General features: G+C 35.6%; 1 protein-coding gene across 2 annotated transcripts in view; it reads left to right on the top strand.

Moving 5' to 3' along the window:
• Nucleotides 1–22,756, top strand: part of Tfb1 (transcription factor B1) — a 165,134-nt gene that overhangs the window by 80,797 nt on the left and 61,581 nt on the right. For both annotated transcript variants that reach the window (XM_090414441.1, XM_090414442.1), the window contains exons 8-9: nucleotides 1,057–1,136; nucleotides 13,322–13,585. In XM_090414441.1, the coding sequence (XP_090270567.1) occupies nucleotides 1,057–1,136; nucleotides 13,322–13,585 (344 nt within the window). The remainder of the gene's footprint in view (nucleotides 1–1,056; nucleotides 1,137–13,321; nucleotides 13,586–22,756) is intronic.

Here is a 22,756-nt window from a genome sequence, read left to right as displayed (position 1 = left end):
GTTAACAACTGTTGTAGATGAAATTAACAACAACAAAAAAAAGATTCATTATAACATATTACAGTCATACCCGACTTAAGCGAATCTGGAGTTATGCGGTTTTTTATATGTACGTATTCCCTTCATGCCTCACCACTAGTTGTATCTTTCAGGCGCCGGCCGCATTCGCCAGTGTCGCACATGCTGTGAACAAGCACTGATGTGTTTCGTGCAGTCTCCATTCATACATGATTTTTATAGTCTACAAACCTTGCGATTGTTTAATGTTATGTTCTTGATAAAAATTTTATCACATAAAAAATAATAATGTCATCCAAAAGAAGCAAGTTCAGTTCTTCTACAAGCTAGCAAGAAAAGAAAACATTGACTTTGGAAACAAAACTCAACATTATTAAGGATTTTGAAGGCAGAATGAAAATTTGTGAGCTAGCAAAGAAGTTCGATCTACAGGAATCAACAGTAAGAACAATCATAAAAGAAAGGTTTACAGATTTTGGAGGACATAGATTCTAACGAGGAACGAATTGTAGCCACAAGGCAAGGAATAAAAAAATCATTAACTTGCTATAAAGAAATTTTGCGGGACAAGAAAAAGACATTATGCCATCAGACGAATCTATTAGATTTTATGAAACCATCGACATCGAAATAACTTTCTTTTTTTTTATGTGCGAAAAACTACAATTATGATTATGTTTCTTAAAAAATATGTGTTTTTGTAAACCTTTGGTCCCAATTGTATGTTTGTATATATAAATTACATGCAAAATTATACCCCGAATTACGCGCTTTTTTGTTGGTCCTACCTACCACATAACTTCGGGGTTTTACTGTATATCTGTTGGTAGCATACGTTAATATCCTGATTGTGATTTAGAAAGTGTAGTAAATGAATACCCAGTAGTTAAGAAAATACTGCAGTAGTTAAGCATGTTTTTTTTTTTATCCTTTTAAAAAGTAAGTGAATGGATCTTTTATTTAACTTCTGTAATTTCAGAATATGCTAACTATTTTTTGGAATAAGATATTTATATTTTTAATTAATTTGTTTTATAGACATAAAGTTGGCAATAAAAGATGGCATTCAAGATCCCTTTCTTGATGTAACTTCTTTTGAGGATACATGTTTGGAGGAGGTAATCTGATCTTGTTTTAAATACCTCTAAATATTACACTAAGCTATAAAAAGTTCATTTTTACATTTTTTTTTTAAAATTATTTTTATAGTGTAACTAACCATAAATTTTTGGTTGTTTAATGGTAAAGGTTTTCTGTTGGGAGCGGGACATTTATTATTATTATTATTATTATCATCTCTGAGAATTTGCGGTGTAAGTTCAGACTGATAGAGTGAAATCTGAGGAAGGGAGGAGAATCCATAGTATGCATGGACCTTCGGTGGGGTTGGCTTATTTTGACTGAGAATAAATATTATTATTATTACGTGACACCTCCAAGGAGTTCAAAGACTCATTAAGGGAGGGTACCTACTCTACAAGTTTCCTTCTCCACTCAGTCCAACTATAATGAATGGCAACTACCATCATCATCGTCTACCACCCACCACCAGTATTTTCACAGACAATCATAAACATCCATGGTGGGATTCGAACCCACAGGCTTTTGGCTGGAGAGCAGATATGCTAACTACTCGGCCAACCAGGCCGGCCTGATTTGCCGAGATCTGGACCATTCCAGGTGCATTGAAGATCATTTTCACTCTTATTTTAAAGGACTAGCTCTTGTTCTTCATTTCAGTGATAGGTGAAACATACTGTATGAAGTTGTATAATTGTTAGATATTTAGATCATTAAGATGGATACTACTATCAGAGCAAGAAGCCTATAAACATTTCCAAGTACAACCCATATCCACATAATAGACAATCTTTGTCATTCTCCTAGTTATCCATTCCTGTGTACTGATGATGTTCACACAAACCATAATGGGTATGCATTTCCTCTCTTATCAGTTAAACTTTCCACTGCTATTCTCCACCTTGTGTGTTAATTTAGCTTGTAGATTAACAGACTGCAGTTTGCTCTTAAACCAAAAAATTCTTGCTGGAATGAAGCCCTGCATTCTTCATTACATTTAAAATTCTCATCTTTTTCCAGACCATCATCATCATCAAATTCCTGACATGTACCCTCAAGGGGTGTACAGGATATGATAGTACTACATGAAAAAAATTACATCATTATCTACAATTTTCCTCCAAATTAGTCTGTTAGTTGTCAAGACTCCAACATTATCAGATCTTATATTTCTATCGTCTAAGGCACTTTGTACCGTATCAATTCACCTATATCTTGGTCTTCCTCTGGGTCGTTTTGCTGCCAATCTGGCAGAGAACACTTGTTTTGCTAATCTTTCTTCGCCCATTCTGTTTAGTGACCATACCACCTGAGATTACCTCTGCTAACGTATTCCTGGATGTTGACAATGTCAAGTTCTTTCCTAATATCCTCATTTTTAATATGATATTGCCATTGATGCCATCTGTTCATGCCTATAATCTTTCTCAGGACTCTCATATCTGCAGTCTCTAGTCTTTGGTCAAGTGTTTTACTTCTGACCCAGCTCTCAGATCCATAAGTTAAAACTGGTTTGAACACTATCTTGTATACAGCTAATTTAGTGTTCCAACTAATTTCTCTCTTATTCCATATGAATTTATTCAATTGACTTCCTACCATACCAGCTTTGCTGATTATGTTGTCTATTTCTATATTTAATTTACCATCTTCAGTAAAAATCGTGCCTAAGTAGGTGAAATGTTTTACTTGTTCCACAGGTACTCCATTCACAACACAGTTGACATTTTCAATGATTCTGCCTATTTTCATTGTCTTTGTCTTTTTATTGCTGACCTTCATACCAAATCTATTACAACAGCTATTCAATTTAGTCAGAGAATCTTGCAGACTTGTAGCGGATTTATTTAGAAGTATAACATCATCCGCATAAAGCAAAGAGCTGACATTAACATCTCCAATTTTGGAGATGTTAATGTCAGCTATTAACATCGGTGAAGAACAAGCTGGATTCTTCAATTTTTAATACCGCTTTCCTTCATAATGTGATCCATATAGATAATGCATAACAGGGGGGATAATGTACATCCTTGTCTCACACCAGATTTAACATTAAACCATCTTCCTGTACTTCCTTCAATTCTAACAGCTGATTTACAACTCAAATAAAGACTGAGTATTACTTGATATAATGTCCCATTGACACCATATAACTGCAGCGTATTGAATAGCTTCTCTCTTGGCACCTTGTCATATGCCTTTTCCAAATCGACAAAACTTAAATACAGATCTTTGTTATATTCCCATGCTTTCTCGACTATTTGTCATAAAGTGAAGATCTGATCCTGACAGCCTCTATTTGGCCTGAATCCAGCTTGTTCTTCACCAAGCTTTTCTTCCACAATTCTTCTCAACCGTTTCTCAAGTATACTTGCATAGATCTTGCCAGGAACACTCAGTAGGGAAATACCTCTGTAATTCTCACATTCAGTTTTATTTCCCTTTTTATACATGGGTACTATGAGAGCTCTACTCCAATCATCGGGAATTCATCCCTCTGTCCAGGCTTTCTGAAATATGCAGTGCAGCCACTGTAAGATTCTTATACCACCATACTTCAGCATTTCTGGCCGAATATCATCTACCCCTGCTGCCTTGCCACATTTCAAGCCTTTGATGGCTTTTTCTACTTCAAGTATGGTTAGGTATTCCTGACTGCATTCCTGTTCAGTGTTTTTTACCACTGTGCTGTCATCATTGCTTGTCATTTAGCAATTTTTCAAAGTAATTACTCCATACTTCAAGGATTTCTCCCGTTTTCATGTCACCTTTATCATCTCTGACTCCTTTTACAGCACTCTTTCCTCCATTCCTAAGCTTATTCAACAACCTTCCAGAATATTTTGCAAGCTTCTTGATATTTATTTTCTATATTCTTGCCAAAGTCCTCCCATGACTTTTGTTTAGCTAGTTTTACACACTGTTTAGCTTTCTTACATTTGTCTATGTTTTCTCTCAGAGCACAAGCTGACTTATTTGACAGGAACGTTTGATATGCTTTCTTCTTTTCCTTCACTGCCTCTTTAACTTCCTGTGTCCACCATGGAGTTCTAATTTTTCTATCCTTGCAGACAACTTCACCACATGCCTGTCTAGCTGAGTCAATCAGGGCTTTCTTCAAGGCTTGCCACTGAATCTCCAAGGTTTGATTCCTGTTCTCAAACTCTTTCATTTTTTCTTCAATAATCTTTGTGTATTTTAGTCTACAGTTCACATCTGAGAGCTGCTCAACTTTTATTCGCTTTAAAACTTTCTTACATGTTATTCTTTTCAATATGAAATTCAATTTTAAAAAAATTAACAAACCTTCCCTGTTCTCATATTATATTTATTTGGTTCTATACTAAACACGTGAGATTCGTCTATGACAACTACAAGATATCATGTAGAAAATTTTTTCCCTTGGTTATAATATAAATTAAACTTGCCAAGAAATTATATTTTGTAATCCTTTATCCAAATGTAAACAAATGAAGTTTATGCATGAGTATCTTCACTACTGTACAACTTGTATATAGAGGCTAATGACTTCACACATCAATTGCCTTAATATCCCATAATGCAAAGCACACATCCTTTTGGACAAGTATAATTCTATGCATGATGGGAAGGGCCACTACCCTTACTGGTTTAGACCTTTATTGGGGTCTCATCAGTGTGAGCCAGACCCAGAAATGATACCAAGGTTGAAGTAATGCAGAAGTCGTATATTTTCAATGTAAAGGTCAAAACTGGTTGGGGTAGTGGCCCTTGCCATAATGCTATGCATTATGAGATGTTAAGGCAATTGATGTGAAGTCATTAGCCTCTATATACAATATCCCAGTCATGAAGATGCTTCATGCACTAAATTTTGTTTGCCTAACTTGTATAAAGGATTAAACATAACTTGTATAAAGGCACTAATACATGGCAAACTCTAAGTGACCACAGGAACAGTTTGTTGTAGTGGAAACTTTGTGCAAAAAGTCAAATGGAGAGAAGATATGAGAAATAAGTCTCATTGAGTATATGTTATTGTTGAGTGTGATATCCTCATGATATCTTCGCAAAACAAGTATTGGAGGACTTGAAATAGGAAGTGAATACTATTTAGTATTCATGCAGCATAAAAAAAAAGGAATTTCGTACTTAAAGAAAAACATGTACAAAAGTTTTCAAGAGAAAGTCAAACAGTTTTCAGAAGTGACTAGACATATATACAAATATTGTTTGAGAAAAAAATGAAAGTATGTGATAGCAAAAATCAAACATTAGTAAATCATTGACATGCTCTCAATTCAGAAAGAGATATATGTGAGGAAATTGTCTACAATGATAATAAAATCAGAAGTTAAAAAAGAGATTATTATTAATTGAAACAAGAGTGATGGAATGATTAGTAGCAGAAAATATTCAAGAGAAATCAATCAGGACCATGCATCAAAACCTGAGGTAGGAAAAAAGCCATCAAAAACATGAAATGTGAAAAGACAGCTGGGGTAGATGATATTTGATCAGAAATGCTAACATATAAAGGTATAAAAGTTTTACAGTGGCTGCACTGTATAATTCATACATCATAGTCAGAAGATGGCATTCCAAATGATTGGGATACATCTCTCAGTGTCCATCTGTAAAACTACAGGGGAATTTTCTGCTTAGTGTTCCAGCTAAAATTGATATGCAAGCATGTTGAGAAGAGGCTAAGAATAATTGTGGAAGGGAAACTTAGAACAAACTAGATTTAGACCAAATAGTGTTCCCAGGATTAGGTTTTTACTTTCAGACAAATAGTTGAGAAATCATGGAATATAACAAAAATCTATATTTAAGTTTTGTAGATTTGCAAATGGCACATGATATGTTGCCAAGACAAAAGCTGTTTTAAACACTACAGTTATATGGTGTAAATGGAACATTATATCAAACAATATGTAGTCTACATACCAGTTAGAAATTGAAAGTGTAAGCAAACAAGTTTGTGCATGAACCTTGGTATCACCTCTGGTCTGGGTAGTGACTCTTCCCATAATGCATAACATTATACATACCTGTAAGGATATGTGCTTTGCATTTTGGGATACTAAGGCAAGTAATGTGAAGTTATAAGCCTCTATATATGAGTTACCCCAGTCCTGAAAATAGCTCAAGTGCAAACTTGTTTGCTTACACTTGGATAAAGGATTAAACCAAGTATATAATTTATTGGTATATTTAATATATAGCATAACCAAGCGGAAAAATTTCCAACAAATTTCAAACATTCATCAAGGTATTGCATACCCGACAATTATCATTGTCTTTCAGAAACTTGTCCATTATTCATAAATATCAGTAATAAAATATTAAATAACTTCTTGCATGAGAAGAAATAAATAGAATCTTATGACTTGTAGGTGAAGAAACAAAATTATTGCACACATATGCTGACATCCATGCAGCGTTGCTATGTGAAAGTGATTGAAGAGAGTAAACAGGCACCGTGTATTTGGCACAGCACAGTGCTGCCTGTGTCATGTGACCTCGATTAGAGGCATGAACTGTACTATTCATCACATATCTCAAAGCACGCTTCCCACTTGATCGTGGTACACTTGTTGGGAAGTACTGGGTTATGCTGTTTAACAGTTGTACACTCCTCAAGCATAATCAGCATTTTAGACTATGAAAACAGCTACAAAATGTGCATGCACATCTACTACATACTGTCATCATTGTAGACTTTCTGCTACTTTGTGATTCACACTGAAAACCATTTACTTTCAGTTCATTTGTTCTGCTTTTGTTTGTATCTCACCTACTGACTTTTCCTCTAAATTCTATTTACAAAAGATAATGCATTTTATGGGATAAGAGGAGCTGAATCATTTTGAACTCTTAATTCATATAAGGCAGCATTTGCATTATGTGTATATTTGAAGTGATTAAATCAGCCTTCACCAGGAACGGCTATCAGTCAGTATAAAATTTCTGCTTTTCCAATGCTCATCTTTACATGTTTACCTTCACAACAACAAATAAAATAAAAATAATCAGTTACTTTATAGATATTCCCCATTACTCTCCATACGCCATCCCTATTTTTATTATCTGTTATATTTGCTTTATTAAATGGAAAAATTTTTTAATATGAAGCTACATTTAGCAAGGATAATAAAATAGATTTATATTTTAATTCCACAAAATTAACATCATCATAAATAGTAAAATAATAATAAAACCCAACATTACTCCCAACTTACAAAAAATCCCTGTTATCTTTAAAAATGAACCCTAACATAATGATCACAAAAGCAGACAAAGGGGATACAGTTGTCATCACAAACCAAACCGATTACCACAACAAAATAACAGCTATCTTAAACGACCAACATACCTACCAAAAAATCCAAATTGACCCCACCCCATCCTCATAAACAAATCAACAACACCCTACAAGCCATAAAAAATCAAAACAAGATAGACAAAACCACAATGAAAAACACAACATCCCGCACACACGTACCACTTGAATGTTCGGACAAATCAAAACCTACAAAGACTGTTACCCGATACGGCCAATAGTCTCCTACAAAAACAGCACCTTTATCGAAATTCGTAGCCAAACTACTCAAACTATTAATTACCATGTCAGACTCTATGATAAAAAATACGGACGACCTTTTCCAAAAAATAAATAGCATAACCCTATCCCAGGAGGACATCCTCACTTCATTGGATGCAGCTTCATTATACACTAACGTGGGTGGACATTCCCAGAACATTAGACATCATACACACACTACTCACAGAAGACCACACCCTACACTCTCGTACAAAATTAACACCTAATGATATTATAAACTTAATCAAACTAATAATCTCGGCAAACTTCTTCAAGTTCAACAACAACATGTATATTCAAATTTTTGGACTCCCTATGGGCCAAAGCATCAGCGGAAAACTAGTGGAATTATTCCTAGCACACACAAAATCACTCCTACTCCACCCTTCCCCCCCCCAGCATCACCTTTTATGGCAAACATGTGGACGATATTCTGTGCATTGAAAAACTAACACACATCACTACCTTACAAGCATCCTTTAACAGTTACAGCAACAGACTAAAATTCACCATAGAAACCGAACAGAACAAATCCATCAATTTCTTAAACTTGACGTTAATCAGAAAAAACAACAAAATAACCACGACAATATACCACAAACCCACACATATTGGAAACTACCTCCATTTCTACTCATACCATTCTGTTAAAAAGTCGGTCATCCTATCACAATTCATAAATGCTTACAAGTTCTCAAATAACCATAATCATCTCAACACAAATAAAAAAATGAACACAGATCTTTAAAAATTGCAACTATCCCACATAACTAATAATTTATACAAACAGGACAGCAAAAACCTGTCAAAACAATCCAACAACCAAAACAAACTGTCCAACACAAAAAGTTATCAAACTGCCATACATCCAGAACACATACAAAGCCTACAAATATATTTTCAAACATACTGACTACAAACTGGTATTCACCACAAACCAAAAATTGGCATCATCATCATCATCATCATCATCAAATTCCTGCCATGTACCCTCAAGGGGTGTACAGGATATGACAGTACTACATGAAAAAATTACATCATTACTAACTTCCTATCTACAATTTTCCTCCAAATCAGTCTGTTACTTGTCAAGACTCCAACATTATCAGATCTTATATTTCTATCATCTAAGGCACTTTGTACCGTATCAATCCACCTATATCTTGGTCTTCCTCTGGGTCGTTTTCCTGCCAACCTGGCAGAGAACACTTGTTTTGCTAATCTTTCCTCTCCCATTCTATTTAAGTGACCATACCATCTGAGATTAGCTCTGCTAACGCATTCCTGGATGCTGACAATGTCAAGTTCTTTCCTAATATCCTCATTTTTAATATGATATTGCCATTGATGCCATCTGTTCACGCCTCTAATCTTTCTCAGGACTCTCATATCTGCGGTCTCTAGTCTTTGGTCAAGTGTTTTACTTCTGACCCAGCTCTCAGATCCATAAGTTAAAATTGGTTTGAACACAGTCTTGTATACAGCTAATTTAGTGTTCCGACTAATTTCTTTCTTATTCCATATGAATTTATTCAATTGACTTCCTACCATACCAGCTTTGCTAATTCTGTTGTCTATTTCTATATTTAGTTTACCATCTTCAGTAAAAATTGTGCCTAAGTAGCTGAAATGTTTTACTTGTTCCACAGGTTCTCCATTTACAACACAGTTGACATTTTCAATGATTCTGCCTATTTTCATTGTCTTTGTCTGTTTATTGCTGACCTTCATACCATATCTATTACAACAGCTATTCAATTTAGTCAGAGAATCTTGCAGACTTGTAGCGGATTTATTTAGAAGTATAACATCATCCGCATAAAGCAAAGAGCTGACATTAACATCTCCAATTTTGATATCAGGTTTAATACCACATTCCTTCATAATGTGATCCATATAGATAATGAATAACAGAGGGGATAATGTACATCCTTGTCTCACACCAGATTTAACATTAAACCATCTTCCTGTACTTCCTTCAATTCTAACTGCTGACTCACAACTCAAATAAAGACTAAGTATTGCTTGATATAATGACCCATTGACACTATATAACTGCAGCATATTGAATAGCTTCTCTCTTGGCACCTTGTCATATGCCTTTTCCAAATCGACAAAACTTAAATACAGATCTTTGTTATATTCCCATGCTTTCTCGACTATTTGTCGTAAAGTGAAGATCTGATCCTGACAGCCTCTATTTGGCCTGAATCCAGCTTGTTCTTCACCAAGCTTTTCTTCCACAATTCTTCTCAAAAGTTTCTCAAGTATACTTGCATAGATCTTGCCAGGAACACTCAGTAGGGAAATACCTCTGTAATTCTCACATTCAGTTTTATTTCCCTTTTTATATATGGGTACTATGAGAGCTCTACTCCAATCATCGGGAATTCGTCCCTCAGTCCAGGCTTTCTGAACTATGCAGTGAAGCAACTGTAAGACTTTTATACCACCATACTTCAGCATTTCTGGTCGAATATCATCTACTCCTGCTGCCTTTCCACATTTTCAAGCCTTTGATGGCTTTTTCTACTTCAAGTATGGATATGTATTCCTGACTGCATGCCTGGTCAGTGTTTTTTATCACTGTGCTGTCATCACTGCTTGTTTCATATAGCAGTTTTTCAAAGTAATTACTCCATACTTCAAGGATATCTTTTTCTCCTGTTTTCATGTCACCTTTATCATCTCTAACTCCTTTTACAGCACTCTTTCCTCCATTCCTAAGCTTCTTCAACAACCTCCAGAATATTTTGCCAGCTTCTTGATATTTATTTTCTATATTCTTGCCAAAGTCCTCCAATGACTTTTGTTTAGCTAGTTTTACACACTGTTTAGCTTTCTTACATTTGTCTCTGTATTCTGTAAGAGTAAAAGCTGACTTATTTGCCAGGAACTTTTGATATGCTTTCTTCTTTTCCTTCACTGCCTCTTTAACTTCCTGTGTCCACCAGGGAGTTCTGATTTTTTTATCCTTGCACACAACCTCACCACATGCCTCTCTGGCAGAATCAATCAATGTTTCCTTCAGAGTTTGCCACTGAATCTCCAAGGTTTGATTCCTGTTCTCAAACTCTTTCATTTTCTTTTCAATAATATTTCTGTATTTTAGTCTACAGTTCACATCTGAGAGCTGCTCAACTTTAATTCGCTTTAAAACTTTCTTACATGTTATTCTTTTCAATATGAAATTCAATTTTATCCTGTTCAAGACTAAATAGTGATCACTTCCAACTTCAAATCCTCTGTACACTCTGGTGTCCTGCACCAGGGAGAAAACATCACTATCAACAATAACATAGTCAATGAGACTTTTCTTATTCCGAGCCTCTTCTCTCCATGTGAATTTGTGCACATTTTTATGTTGGAACATGGTGTTAGTAATAACCAGTCCATGTCCTGAGCAGAAATCCAACAGATATTTGCCATTATTATTAGCTTTGCTCTTTTCTCCAAATTTTCCCAAAATATTTTTGTATGTCTCACAATCATTTCCTACTCTACTATTTAGATCCCCAACAAGGACCAACTTTTCCTTTTTCATTGTGTCAGTTGCTTTTTCTAAAGCCTCAAAAAATTCCTCCACTTCTACCTTAGTAGAACCTTCTGTGGGACCATAGGCACAAATAAGTCTCATTGTCCAGTTCCCCATTCTCATATTTGCCCACATTACTCTACTTGAGACTGCCTGCCATTCAAGAAGATTAGCCTCGTATTTTGTGTTGAATACTATGGCTACTCCTTCTTTTCCTTGATTGTCATTGCCTGAATATAACATTTTGTATTTATTGCTCAGAAAGATCTCACCAGTTTTGGTCTTTTTTGTTTCAGTCACCCCTATTATGTCGATCTGGTACTTATCTAATTCCTCAGCTAGCTCCATTTCTTTGCCATTCAGGCTTCTTACGTTGATAGTACCGATCTTTAACTCTGGTGATGTTGAGTTGGGGTTTGTTTTCAGATTTGTTCCAGTAGCTGACTTTTCGCTGTTCGCCCTGGTTCCCTGGCGAAAACAACGGGGGCCTTGTTTAACTGGGCGACGCCCCAGCCGGCGTGAAATTTTGTCATGTTGTACCATCATTTTTTATTTTGGTTTAACCAATAAGAATACAATTTGGTCGGCTAAATCTCAAATTGCCAGCCCATCCTCGTTCGTTCAGTATCAAAGTAGATACCCAACAGGGTGCACCACGAGAAGGTGAGGATTGGACATTAGGTCAGAAGCCCTGGTCGGTTCTCCGCATTCCTTTAAAGGCTATGTGGAGATCTCCTCTCAGTTATACAGCTTTGACCCTTGGCAAATCTTCTAAAACCCATTAAATCTCACACACACAAAGAAATATTAGAACACCACAATGTAGTCTACAAATTTCCCTGCCAAAAAGACAGTGATATTACCTACACAGGTTCTACCATCAAGTCTTTATGGGCAAGACTACAAGAACAATTCCGTGACTATAACATCCCTATTCCAGAACATTTAAACACTAAAAAATGCAACATCAAAAAGAAAAATAGAATACCAAGTACAGGGAAAACAGAAATAACAGTTCATGCCCTTGAATAGAAACATACCCTGCAAATCGACAAGGCCATCATAATAGACAGACAAGACAATGAAATAATGCTTAGAATATTGGAAACGATAGCCATAAAATGTGACGAGAACTCAGTCAACGTCCACCGACCCTACATAATCTTCGAGTGTTGGAAGCTCCACAACATAAAAATTAGGTCACAACTCCGACCAATAGGCGATAATACAAACACTTCAAAGGCAGAAACACCAAGCCGACACGACATAGCATCCACTTCCTCCATGAGTTCCGATGACAACCCACACGGTCGAAACGGCTTGCGCCCCGTCAACCCTCTCCCCGGCCCCCTTTTCCAATAAACTCTTCCCCTTCCTCTAAAAAACAGTTTCTATTTTCAGCCCCCTTTTTCATTTTTTTCCCAGCCTACAAAAAAAGCCCTCTGCCCACCCTTAAAAATAATATATGTATATATTTTATATAAAAAAACCTGGGTGTTTTCAACTTAATTCTCCCACATTGCATCCCCCACTCCCATTTCAACACCATAACAGCAGAAGTATGCACACCGCAGAAAGAAGACAGGCAACAACATCCAAGAAAAGGTAAGTGCGAATTTTCTTCTATTATGCTACATATATTTGTCTCTAAAAGTACATCTGCAATGCCCTAAGAATTCTTGAGTAAAAAGCCAATGCAAAATAGCTATAAAAATAATAGTTTTTAAGAGGAGTAACTTGGGAGTTTTCCCAGAAATAATACCTAGATTTATTTAAAAAAAACAAAAACGAAATAATTGAAAATTTGGCTACATGCTGGGAGGCCAACATGGATCATAATGGAAGTGTATTATTGATTGAATTTCACTGAATTTTTGGTAGTTTAGTTTACTCAAAATAAAAAAATAATAATAATAAAAAATCTTAATAACTCGTCGAATCTATACTCCAACATTTTTTTTCTTAATCTCACGCTTATATTGTACTCAAACATTGTATGCTCCATTTCCTTCAACAAATTCATGATGCTCGCATTGCACCTCTTAAAATTGCAATATGTACAATTCTAAGATATTCTATTATAAGTTAAATTTTGTTTCCAGGGGTATGGTAATCAGCCATCAACTAGTAAACAAAGTGCAAATGCAGCCAATCAGTCTATGATACGTAGGTTTAATCATCACTCTATGATGGTTCTTCAGTCATGTCAAAGTAAAACTTCTCCTCTTATCAATAACAACAAATCTCTGGATTCAGTTTCATCTGCCAGTGCCACTCAAGCAGTTGCTAATGGAATTATTCCACCAAAAGCAGTAAACAGTGCTTTAAAAGAAAAAGGTTCTGATGACCAGTTAACTGTAAAAAAGGTATATATATATATATCAGCTTTTATTTGAATACAAGTTGCATAGTAATGTTTGGCTTGATTTTTTTATTGCAGAATATCTGAAAATTTTTATAAATTGTCGTTTATTTATTTATTTAGTTTGTGTGCCTCTAGCTAGGAGATTTTGCAGATTTTTTTTATTTTTTATATAATCTGGAAACTCTTCTCCAGAGACCAAACATGGAATCTTTTTTTCCGAGCTACTTCAGGCCTTCAATAAACATGCCATTGGTCTCACACTGAGTAATTGAAATTTATTTCCCAGAAGGGCATTTGCATCCTTTGTGCTAGGCCACCTGAAGAAAGATTTAAGTTCTGGTCCACTCACCAACTAGAGGAAATTTCTCCAACCAGTTCCCGAGTTAGTTGATCTCTGGCACAGGTAATCAAGTTTTTTTATCCTGGCAACTGGGGTTTTTCATCCCATAAACTCAAGAAAATACTATAGGACCCACAGTATTTCAGACAATAACATAATGTGTTATTGTTGGGACAAGGCAGTGACTTATCTCTTCATCAGATGCCACTTATAATTAGTGATAGTTTTAGGCTGACTATTCTTCGATTGACTAACTGTGGGAATTGAACTGCCCACTCAGTCTCCAAAAGTTAGATAGAACTGAAACCGTCTCATCTAGTCCCAGGGAATAAAAGACATTAGCTGATTTTTGTATTTTACCTAAGAACATTCGCAAACATCTATGCTCATTGGGATTCAAACCTTTTTGTTTGAGAGCAAGCATGTAACCACTCAGTCAACTAGGTTGTCATTTATTTATATATTTAATCATTCCAGCTAGTGGACATTGGCATTACCAATTGAGCTGCTGAGACTCTTTCTGGAAAGGCACTTAATTACAACACAGATACTTCCATGAAACGTTAACATCTGCAGATTTGCAAATTTTTCAGTATATTGAATATTGTCTTCTGTCTATGTAAGAATGCTTGTATGTAATGCAGTATAAATTATACTTGGAAAGACTTTGATTTAAACTAGAATGAGAATGTTTATAAGGCTTTTCAGCTGGTTCCTTTTCCTAGAAAACAGACAAGTAATATGGAGGTAGAATGAACCTTATTTTAAAAAAAAAAAAGTTAAGGTTTATGAGAAGTCAAATTATTTAATTTTAAGAGGCCACTGGACCTATTATATAACTGGAAGATGGGACGAAACACACGCGCGAGCAGTACATTCTGGTTTTTTGGTCTGCTGGTTAATTCAGGCAGCCATTTTATTGGGATAACTCCAAAAGAACAAAAACAAAATTAGAATATTGCATGAATTTTCTTTGTTTAATTGGGCAATCCGGTAATCTCTACCACATGGAGTGCTCGAAAAATTACATAATGTTGCTTAAAAAATTTAGTGCTGCTGACATCTGCACTGCTGAAGAAACGGCTATTTTATCATGTCATATTAGATAGTTCCTGGCTACAAACACACTAAACTGTTTGGATTATGTAACAGTGTATGCTGTTCAAATATGCCAAACTAATAAACAAAGGCTGTTAGTTATGGGAAAAAAGGATTGGGCCTTGATGCTTTATAAAGGGATTAGAATGGAGAGTTTACTAGTACCATGCGAATGCAAAAAATTAAGAAATCTTGTCAAAAAGATAAAAATAGCTATATCCAAAATATCTGTAAAGAAATAGAAAGACACTCCAACTCTAATGAAATAACAGATTTATTCAAGAAGATTAAGGATATAACCAAAAAATTCAAACTAAAACTTAATATAATTACAGAGGAAAATGGCAAGATCTTAAATGACACTAATGACATAGCCAGAAAACGGAAAGAATATTGCTCCAAGCTTTACAAGGACCCAGATATTCAACAAGAAGACGAAGGAGCTATGGAAAACACAGAAACGGAACTGGAGATCCTCAAAAGTGAAATAGAACAAGCAATCAAAAAATTAAGGAATAACAAAGCCCCAGGTTCTGATTCAATACTGGCTGAAATGCTGAAAAACCTTGGAGAGAATGCAGTCAACTGGATACATGATTTATGCAACAAAATCTGGAAGACAGCCAAATGACTGGACTAGTTCCACCATTATCCCAATCTACAAGAAAGGCAATCACAAAAATGTGAAAACTACCTCACTATTGCCCTTATTTCACATGCCAGCAAGATTTTACTACACATTATTAAGGAAAGATTACAAAGTTTTATAGACTATCAGATCACAGAAGAACAAGCAGGATTCAGAAAAGATCAAATATCAGACAAATAATCAAATATAATCAACTTAAGCCTTTATCTATGCTTTGTAGATTACTCCAAGGCCTTTGACTGTATGAGATGGGATATTTTATGGGACATCATGCAAGAATCAGGAATGCCAATCCATCTAGTAACCCTAGTAAGAATTGAAAACTCAGTGTCTCCTGCATTCCAATTTGAAAAAGGTTCAAGACAAGGATGCATACTCTCACCATTACTATTCAACCTTTACAGCGAAACTATAATGAAAAGATCTCTAAATCACTAACTTATGATATGCAGATGACACAGTGATAATAGCAACAAATGAACAGGAATTAAAATCCATCCTAAATCAATTAGAATGGGAAAGCTTAAGGCATGGTTTACGAATAAATCAAGACAAAACCAAAATAATGGTTATAAACAACGCAAAAGAGATAGATGTAGAAGGAATTGAAATTGTTGACAATTTCAATTACCTTGGAGTGATAATAACAAAAAAAAGATGGATGTAAAAAAGAGATAAGAAGAACAACACTAGCTAAGAAAGTGATGACTGATTTAACTAAGATCTGGAAAGACAGGCACATCTCCAAAAAGACCAAAATTAAGCTTGTAGAAACCTTAGTTTATTCGATCTTTCTCTATGCTTCTGAATCTTGGACAATGATAAAAGATGACAGAAGAAGAATTGAGATGTTCAAGCTCTGGTGCTGGAGATGATTGTTAAGAATGTCTTGGACAGAAAAAACGAACAAACAAAAGTATCCTAGAAGAACTGACTATCCACACAAGACTGATAAACATAATTGACAATAGAATAGTGTAATATTTTGGACACATATGTAGAAGGGAAGGCAACTGCCTGTAAAAATTAATCAACCATGTGGGAAAAGAAAAAGAGGAAAACCACCCTACAGGTGGATTGACCAAATATCAAGAATCACTGGACTTAAACTAGAACAAGCAATGAGAGAAGCACAGGAGAGAAAGAAATGGCGAAGCATCATCAGGAAGGTCACGAGTCCTCAGACATGAGAAGATCTCCGAGAGAGAGCGAATGCAAAAATGTGTAGATAACATCTGATATTTTAAGAATTTGCTTATGAGTTAGGACATGGAATGGCAATGGAAATCAAGAAAAAAATCTGGCATATCCATGTTCAATCTGATGTTAATGTAAAGTACATGACTTTACATTAATTAACATTGAACTGACCACCATTTAACCCATGCCTACAATTCCAGCCTTTTCAAATCATTCTGCAAGTATTGCCTATCATCTGCATTCCTGGTTATCCTGCCTATCTTTGCATCATCAGCAAATAGTTGTATGTCACCTGTCAGATCCTTCCCAATGTCATTAGTGTACAGATTGAATAACAGTGGACCAAGGACTGATGCTTGTGGTATACCACTGGTTACCTTAAATCTTGCAGACTCACATCCCCTGTATGCCACTTTTTGATATCTGTCAGTCAGCCATCCTCTTATCCATGCTAATATTTTATAATCCAAACCCATATTCTCCAATTTATGCAACAGTTTTCCATACTGTATTCTGTCAAAAGCCTTAGCAAAATCCAAAAGTGTCATGGTGTATCCATTCCACCCTGGTTTCTAACTTTCTAACTTAGTGGTAACATTATTATAGAATGTGAGCAAGTTAATAAAACATGACCTTCCCTTAGTGTTCATTAGTAGAGTTCAAAGTAGAGATTCTCTGTCAATCCATTTCTGAATGTGAACCCTAACCAACTTTTCCAAAACTTTCACCATCACTCTAGAGATACTAATAGGTCACTAGTTTGATACATCAATTTTTGCACCATTTTCCTCTTCTTCAGGCTCAAATTATATAGCCTGGTCAAAGGAATAGCCAGTTCAGCTGAACACTGTTTTAGAATCCATGCTGTCCCTATTGCTGAATTCTTATGCAGTTTGTGCAACAGCTCTAATACCTCCCCTTCATACATCTGAGTTTTGTCATCCAGTGAAGAGGTAGCAGTGAACTCAATGCTGCATACGTCAAGTTGATAGCTTTTAGCAAAATGGGCATTCATTTGTTAAACAACCTCTTTTGTGTCTGTCACCCTCACACCATCTGCATTCAGAAGAGTTATTCTTTCATATTCATTCTTTCTTTGACTTGCAGTGTATCGATAGAATTTTTGTGGGTTTTCTTTAGCTTGCAGAGCCAGTTTCGTTTCCTACTCAGACTTAGCTTTTCATTCAACAGTTGTGACTCTTCTGGCCTACTGCTTATATTTTCATATCGGACATCATACTTATGCACATGGTATTCTTTTCTTATGAATCTCCTGTTTGATTAGATTACACATCCATTTTAATCATACTCTATTCTTCAAACTTTAGGGACACATTCTGATATTGCATGATTTAAGTAGTTTTAAACACTGTCCATGCAATGTCGATAACCTTCTCATCCAACAACTGATAATACCTGATACCATTGCACAGAATGCAGCATACTCCACAGTTGGTCATAATTTGTTGCTTTGTAGTTCAGCATATAGCCTTTTCTGAATGGAATAATCATAAACTTAGCCACTTCCCAAGTGCGTACTGCATGGGCACTATCACCGAATGAAGGCAGAAATGTGTTTAACTGAAACTTCTGACACTATAAACAAATCTAACACTCTTTAATTCATTTTGGAAATTATGGACTTTACAACTGTGTTATAAATAACTATTTTAATTTCCTGACATTTCGATCTTCATATTAAGATCGTCTGTAGTATATACAAATATACAGGACAAGCTGAGTTACATTACACACAATAAGCTAAACAAACAATGATTTGATCATGGGTTATTCTACTGGCTTCACCTCTAGTGGAAAAAAAAATTGTTACAACTTAATTATTTAGAAACTACATCAAAGCTAAATTCTATTTAACATAACATGAGAAAAACATTCTTTTTTATATAGATAGTCTTCTTTCAGTAACACTGATGTCCTATTTTTATCATTACAATTGTTATTTTTGATTTAGGATTCTGGATATCTACAGTCCTGTTTATAGTTAACTCTTGAAGAGAAAGGTTCCGTGTGTAGAATATATGCCTTCCATATACTTGGGATTTTTAGACCATCATTATTGTTCAGATTGGGGTGGTTGATAAGAATCTCACAGGCTTCCTTAAATTTGCATTCATACCATGTTTTAGTGTGATGTAAACAACTGGTGCTTTTCCAGTCAATTCTATGTAGAGTGTTCAGGGCATGATCAGAAAGGCCGGCTTCACCATAGTTATTATATTTAATGTGTCGTTTATGTTCCTTTTGTCTGATAGGAATTGTGCGTCCTGTTTCCCCTATATGGTATATTACAGGTGCAATAAATACGGTATACTCTGGGGTGGGTCTTTGGATGAGTTGAGCAAGCTTTTTAATTTTGCAGGAGATTTAAAGGTGGTTTTCAGGTTGTATTTTTGTAGTATTCTGTTTATTTTATCTGATGTCCCTTTAATGTAAGGAATGGTTATAGTTTTATTGTAGTCTGGTTTATCTTTGTTTTTTATTGAGGTCTTGTAGAGAATTTTGTTAATAGTGTTTTGACTGTAGCTATTTTTTAGAAAAGTATTGCTGATAATTTTAAATTCGTCTTTCAGTGCGTGTTCATTGGAGCAGATCTTCAAAGCTGTTTTTTAGAGTATTAATGACACCTAGTTTTTGTGTTGGGTGTTGGTAGGAGTTCATCATCATCATCAAATTCCTGCCATGTACCCTCAAGGGGTGTACAGGATATGACAGTACTACATGAAAAATTTACATCATTACTAACTTCCTATCTACAATTTTCCTCCAAATCAGTCTGTTACTTGTCAAGACTCCAACATTATCAGATCTTATATTTCTATCGTGTAAGGCACTTTGTACCGTATCAATCCACCTATATCTTGGTCTTCCTCTGGGTCGTTTTCCTGCCAACCTGGCAGAGAACACTTGTTTTGCTAATCTTTCCTCTCCCATTCTATTTAAGTGACCATACCACCTGAGATTAGCTCTGCTAACGCATTCCTGGATGCTGACAATGTCAAGTTCTTTCCTAATATCCTCATTTTTAATATGATATTGCCATTGATGCCATCTGTTCATGCCTATAATCTTTCTCAGGACTGTCATATCTGCGGTCTGTAGTCTTTGGTCAAGTGTTTTACTTCTGACCCAGCTCTCAGATCCATAAGTTAAAACTGGTTTGAACACTGTCTTGTATACATCTGATTTAGTGTTCTGACTAATTTCTCTCTTATTCCATATGAATTTATTCAATTGACTTCCCACCATACCAGCTTTGCTGATTCTGTTGTCTATTTCTATATTTCATTTACTATCTTCAGTAAAAATCGTGCCTAAGTAACTGAAATGTTTTACTTGTTCCACAGGTTCTCCATTCACAACACAGTTGACATTTTCAATGATTCTGCCTATTTTCATTGTCTTTGTCTTTTTATTGCTGACCTTCATACCATATCTATTACAACAGCTATTCAATTTAGTCAGAGAATCTTGCAGACTTGTAGCAGATTTATTTAGAAGTATAACATCATCCGCATAAAGCAAAGAGCTGACATTAACATCTCCAATTTTGATATCAGGTTTAATACCACTTTCCCTCATAATGTGATCCATATAGATAATGAATAACAGAGGGGATAATGTACATCCTTGTCTCACACCAGATTTAACATTAAACCATCTTCCTGTACTTCCTTCAATTCTAACTGCTGACTCACAACTCAAATAAAGACTAAGTATTGCTTGATATAATGCCCCATGGACACCATATAACTGCAGCGTATTGAATAGCTTCTCTCTTGGCACCTTGTCATATGCCTTTTCCAAATCGACATAACTTAAATACAGATCTTTATTATATTCCAATGCTTTCTCAACTATTTGTTGTAAAGTGAAGATCTGATCCTGACAGCCTCTATTTAGCCTGAATCCAGCTTGTTCTTCACCAAGCTTTTCTTCCACAATTCTTCTCAACCGTTTCTCAAGTATACTTGCATAGATCTTGCCAGGAACACTCAGTAGGTAAATACCTCTGTAATTCTCACATTCAGTTTTATTTCCCTTTTTATATATGGGTACTATGAGAGCTCTACTCCAATCATCGGGAATTCGTCCCTCAGTCCAGGCTTTCTGAACTATGCAGTGAAGCAACTGTAAGACTTTTATACCACCATACTTCAGCATTTCTGGTCGAATATCATCTACTCCTGCTGCCTTTCCACATTTTCAAGCCTTTGATGGCTTTTTCTACTTCAAGTATGGATATGTATTCCTGACTGCATGCCTGGTCAGTGTTTTTTATCACTGTGCTGTCATCACTGCTTGTTTCATATAGCAGTTTTTCAAAGTAATTACTCCATACTTCAAGGATATCTTTTTCTCCTGTTTTCATGTCACCTTTATCATCTCTAACTCCTTTTACAGCACTCTTTCCTCCATTCCTAAGCTTCTTCAACAACCTCCAGAATATTTTGCCAGCTTCTTGATATTTATTTTCTATATTCTTGCCAAAGTCCTCCAATGACTTTTGTTTAGCTAGTTTTACACACTGTTTAGCTTTCTTACATTTGTCTCTGTATTCTGTAAGAGTAAAAGCTGACTTAATTGCCAGGAACTTTTGATAGGCTTTCTTTTTTTCCTTCACTGCCTCTTTAACTTCCTGTGTCCACCAGGGAGTTCTGATTTTTTTATCCTTGCACACAACCTCACCACATGCCTCTCTGGCAGAATCAATCAATGTTTTCTTAAGAGTTTGCCACTGAATCTCCAAGGTTTGATTCTTGTTCTCAAACTCTTTTATTTTATTTTCAATAATCTGTCTGTATTTTAGTCTACAGTTCACATCTGAGAGCTGCTCAACTTTTATTCACTTTAAAACTTTCTTACATGTTATTCTTTTCAATATGAAATTGAATTTTATCCTGCTCAAGACTAAATAGTGATCACTTCCAATTTCAAATCCTCTGTACACTCTGGTGTCCTGCACCAAGGAGAAAACATCACTATCAACAATAACATAGTCAATGAGACTTTTCTTATTCCTAGCCTCTTCTCTCCATGTGAATTTGTGCACATTTTTATGTTGGAACATGGTGTTAGTAATAACCAGTCCATGTCCTGAGCAGAAATTCAACAGATATTTGCCATTATTATTAGCTTTGCTCTTTTCTCCAAATTTTCCCAAAATATTTTTATATGTCTCACAATCATTTCCTACTCTACTATTTAGATCCCCAACAAGGACCAACTTTTTCTTTTTCATTGTGTCAGTTGCTTTTTCTAAAGCCTCAAAAAATTCCTCCACTTCTACCTTAGTAGAACCTTCTGTGGGACCATAGGCACAAATACGTCTCATTGTCCAGTTCCCCATTCTCATATTTGCCCACATTACTCTACTTGAGACTGACTGCCATACAAGAAGATTAGCCTCGTATTTTGTGTTGAATACTATGGCTACTCCTTCTTTTCCTTGATTGTCATTGCCTGAATATAACATTTTGTATTTATTGCTCAGAAAGATCTCACCAGTTTTGGTCTTTTTTGTTTCAGTCACCCCTATTATGTCGATCTGGTACTTATCTAATTCCTCAGCTAGCTCCATTTCTTTGCCATTCAGACTTCTTATGTTGATAGTACCGATCTTTAACACTGGTGATGTTGTGTTGGGGTTTGTTTTCAGATTTGTTCCAGTAGCTGACTTTTCGCTGTTCGCCCTGGTTCCCTGGCGAAAACAACGGGGGCCTTGTTTAACCGGGCGACGCCCCAGCCGGCATGAAATTTTGTCATGTTGTACCATCATTTTTTATTTTGGTTTAACCAATGAGAATACAATTTGGTTGGCTAAATCCCAAATTGCCAGCCCATCCTCGTTCGTTCAGTATCAAAGT

The sequence above is a fragment of the Typopeltis vanoorti genome, chromosome 25 (assembly GCF_054136105.1).
Source record: "Typopeltis vanoorti isolate ZY-2024b chromosome 25, IOZ_Tvanoo_1.0, whole genome shotgun sequence".
Taxonomy (NCBI): Eukaryota; Metazoa; Arthropoda; class Arachnida; order Uropygi; family Thelyphonidae; genus Typopeltis; species Typopeltis vanoorti.
Note: the sequence above shows the minus strand (reverse complement) of the source record. Positions and strands in the feature narration are given on the sequence as shown.